Here is a 3,841-nt window from a genome sequence, read left to right as displayed (position 1 = left end):
GGGCTACTACTGCTGTTGTGGCGGCTGACGGAGCTCATACTACTGTTGTGGCCGCATCATGCGAGGGATCGGTATGTGATGTCGATAAGTAGGGATCCCTCTCTAAGTATCCACTTCTGCTGCAGACCCCTCTAGCGATGGTACCTGTGGTCCCTCTCTGACCGGGATGAGCCTCGGTGGATCATGTAGCTCAACGATCCCTGCCCTCTGAGCGTCATCCAATCCAAATGCCACTGTGGCCGGTATAGGGGTGAGGAGTGCAACTGGATATCTATCGAAAACCCCCCAGAGTCTGTTCAATCCTCGTGATATACGTACCCAACGCTAACTGGGTCGTCACCCCTTGCAAATTCCGACCTCTACCAAACGATATGAGGAGATTCATCGCGGTGTTGGCCTCCTTGTCAGTGATGATAGACAAGAGGCACAACAGATCAAAGTTGCTACACTTATCATAGCCCGAGTGACGGCTAGCGATAGTGTAAGAAACAACACGATGTAAGTACCGGTGGACGGGCTCCCTGATAGATGACGCCATCACAGAACTCGAGTGGGCCCCGTTCGCGATCTGCCCCCAAAACTGAGCTAGGCGAGCCTCAGTCAACCAAAACTCCCGTGGCTGCTGTGAATGCGTAGTATACCCAAGGAAGCTCTGCAAAAACGCGGGATCCTGAACATCCTCCCGCGTGTAAAATCCCAAGGCCACAGCAAAGTCCAGACCTGACATCTCATACACGTGCCGTCCGAGTGAGAACGACACGACAGTCGGATCGGCAAACTTGGTGGTCGTGAATCGAAAGGCCGAATAAAACACGCGTATGAGCTCGACATATGATATCGAGTCACACTCGAGCACTCGTAACCACCGAGCCGATATCATCTCCCGTAACCTGTCCTCCACCCCCAAGTTACCCAATAATACCCAATCAAAATTCCTAGATCTAAGGAGCTGCATACCTCGAATATGTGTCAATCTGGTATACTCCTCAGACAGGATGCTGAATCTGAGTACCTGGTGCGGTATCTGGCGTCCATCACCCAATATCTCCTCTGGGTCGATGTCAGGAGTGATCGGCAACTCCTGACCATCATATTGTATGACCCGAGGCAGCCTCTGCTGAATAGGGTGGTGCGGCTCGGGATCTCCCCGAGGATCCGCAACGAGACCACGGCGGCCCGCGACCTCAGTTCTCTGCCGCTTGCTCCCACCAGCGCGATCGGATATATCTGTAAAATCAAACATTCAAGTCAGATATGTCAACACGGACTGTGGCGACGACTGTATAGCATTTCGATCGCGGTCATCCCACATTTAGTAACATAATATTTAAATAATAATATAATAATAAAATAAAAATAAATAAAGATGAAAAATTCGGGGACACCCTGTACGTATTTTTAAAAACCAGATTGTCCCGAAAATGGTACAATCAATTTTCAATTCAAAATCAAACTAATTTCAAACTAACAAAGCATCCCCGCACTCGATTAACATACTCACACACAGACTCGACTCGACTAACAGACACTAAACACAACTGACTCGAAAGAACTAAACGAACTGACAGACTATCTCGAATATCGTGCAAATCAGACAATTAACAAGTCGGAAATCAATCAATTATGTGACAAATCGGGTTTCGATTTAGAATATCACACATTAATAAATTATTAATAAAATATTCTTAAAATAAAGTTCAAGACATTCGGTTAATATCAAACTATCACTATCATTTATTTAATAATAAAATAATGATTTAAATTTTGAACTCCAAGACCCGATTTATCACATTGATACGTTTAACAAAACCGACACCACAATTAATAAACTGAAAAACTACCCAACAAACCCGAAAATCCCATAACCATATTACCTAAACATGAATTTAACCCAAATCAACAAACCCGACAACCCCGCAACTAAAATCAACCCGACAACCCATCAAACACGCTAACCAATATTATCCCAAAATCTAAGAATTCCAACCCGAGTAATACTCAATTTAAATCTGACATAATAAAATAATAAATAACTAACCTCGATGTCGGATTAATAATAATAAAAAAATCAGCCACGGTGGTGACTGTGGACGGCGGTGATGTGACGGCGGAGGGCGGTGGTGTACGGTGGTGGTGATGTTATAGTGGTATGGTGGAGGGTGGTTGGCTTTGGTGGTGTGACTGGACAGTGATGGTGGAGACGGTGGTGGTTGATGGAGTGATTGGTGGTGGTGGTGAATGGTGATGGATGGTAACGACGGAGGTGATGTGACGGCGGAGTGATGGTGGTGATAATGGCGAGTGGTGTTGTACAGTGGTGAGAGCGGAGATGGTTGGTGACGGGAATGGTGGATGGAATGGCGGTGGTGACTGATGATAGCGGGTGGGTGAGGAATCGCAGGAGAATAGAAGAGGAAAGGACGGAGAAGAAAAAAAAGGAAGAAGAAAGAAAGAAGAAGAAGACTGTTTATATTATTAATTTTTCTCGGGTATTTTATGACCCATCACGATACGCAATGGGTCAAAATAACATCTGATCGCGTATCACCACCCAATTGGGTGGCCATTAGGGCATGGGCCCATCGCGATATGCGATGGGTTTGTATGGACGTCATCGCGTATCGCGATGACGCCATCTTGTCAGGGACACCAGCCTCCATCGCGATACGCGATGGAGGAGTTTGTAAGCCCATCGCGTATCGCCATTGGCCGTGTTAACAGAAAGTTTTCCGCAAAAAATGGGTCAGGACATTTTTCGACCCGACCACTTTTCGGCATCCCGACATCACCCTGAACACGTTTCCGAACTCAAAACACACTTTTCGTACCTGGAAAGACGTGTAATTGACCAAATGCTTACCGAACTTCAAGCACTTCCAACTCTTCAAACAAACTTCCCCACACTTGGTGATTGCTGCACAAAACTCGAAACGACACTTAATATAAGACTCGACAAAATGAAAACAAACTGGACACACACTTACAAACCCCGGGTTGCCTCCCGTAAGCGCTGAATTTAAAGTCTACACTCGAAAATGCCTTGAACTCTCAATAGTCTTCATAAACCGGTGGAGTCACAATGAAACTCACTAATTCCTTGTCCATCTCGTGAATATCCTTCATCTCCAAGTATGGATTCAATATATAGCCATTCACCACTTGCCTTACATGATAATCAAACTCCTCAATCTCGTACTGACCATGATTTCCAACTCTAACAACCGAAAACGAACCCGTCCACTTACTTTTCAACTTACCCAGGAAAAGTTTCATCCTCGTGTTATATAGCCAAACCTTTTGTACAACCTCAAAGTTCTTCAACCGGATATTTGCATCATGAACCTTCTTCATCTTTGCCTTGTAAGTGGATGCGCAATCATATGCCTCGTCCCTTAACTCTTAAATCTCGCACAAAGCCAACTTTCTTGCTTTACCTGCGTCATCATAATCCATATTAACCTGTTTAGTAGCCCAAAATGCTCTTTGTGTAATTTCTACCGGTAAGTGGCAATCCTTTCCATACACAAGTCTATAATGAGTGGTTCCAATTGGCGTTTAATATGGGGTTCGGTAGGCCCATAGAGCATCGGTCAACTCAGTTGACCAATCCTTTCAGTCCGTCCGAACAGTTTTCTGTAAAAATTTTTTGATTTGCCTATTGGAAACCTCAACTTGTCCACTCGTTTGTGGATGGTAAAGAGTTGCAATCCATAAACACCATATCGTTTAAGCAATTTTCCAAATTTAAAGTTTTTAAAATGAGACCCCCCATCACTTATGATGGTTCAGGGGACTCCAAATCTAGAAATAAATTACTTTTAACAAAATTGCAAACAACCGA

General features: G+C 44.5%; 1 protein-coding gene across 1 annotated transcript; it reads right to left on the bottom strand.

The window, feature by feature from the left end:
- Positions 1–3,048: 3,048 nt before the first annotated feature.
- LOC143635026 (uncharacterized) lies at positions 3,049–3,351 on the bottom strand. The gene has a single exon (XM_077102943.1). The coding sequence runs from the start codon at positions 3,349–3,351 to the stop codon at positions 3,049–3,051; it is 303 nt and encodes a 100-aa protein (XP_076959058.1).
- Between the last annotated feature and the right edge of the window lie 490 nt (positions 3,352–3,841).

Source organism: Bidens hawaiensis, unplaced genomic scaffold (assembly GCF_021521415.1).
Source record: "Bidens hawaiensis isolate Kalapana, Puna unplaced genomic scaffold, B.hawaiensis_p1.1 tig00007388_1, whole genome shotgun sequence".
In the NCBI taxonomy this organism is placed as follows: domain Eukaryota; kingdom Viridiplantae; phylum Streptophyta; class Magnoliopsida; order Asterales; family Asteraceae; genus Bidens; species Bidens hawaiensis.
Note: the sequence above shows the minus strand (reverse complement) of the source record. Positions and strands in the feature narration are given on the sequence as shown.

What these genes read in the sequence shown, in the direction of transcription:
- LOC143635026 (XM_077102943.1), bottom strand. Translation starts at nt 3,351, where the DNA reads ATGAAGAAGGTTCATGATGCAAATATCCGGTTGAAGAACTTTGAGGTT.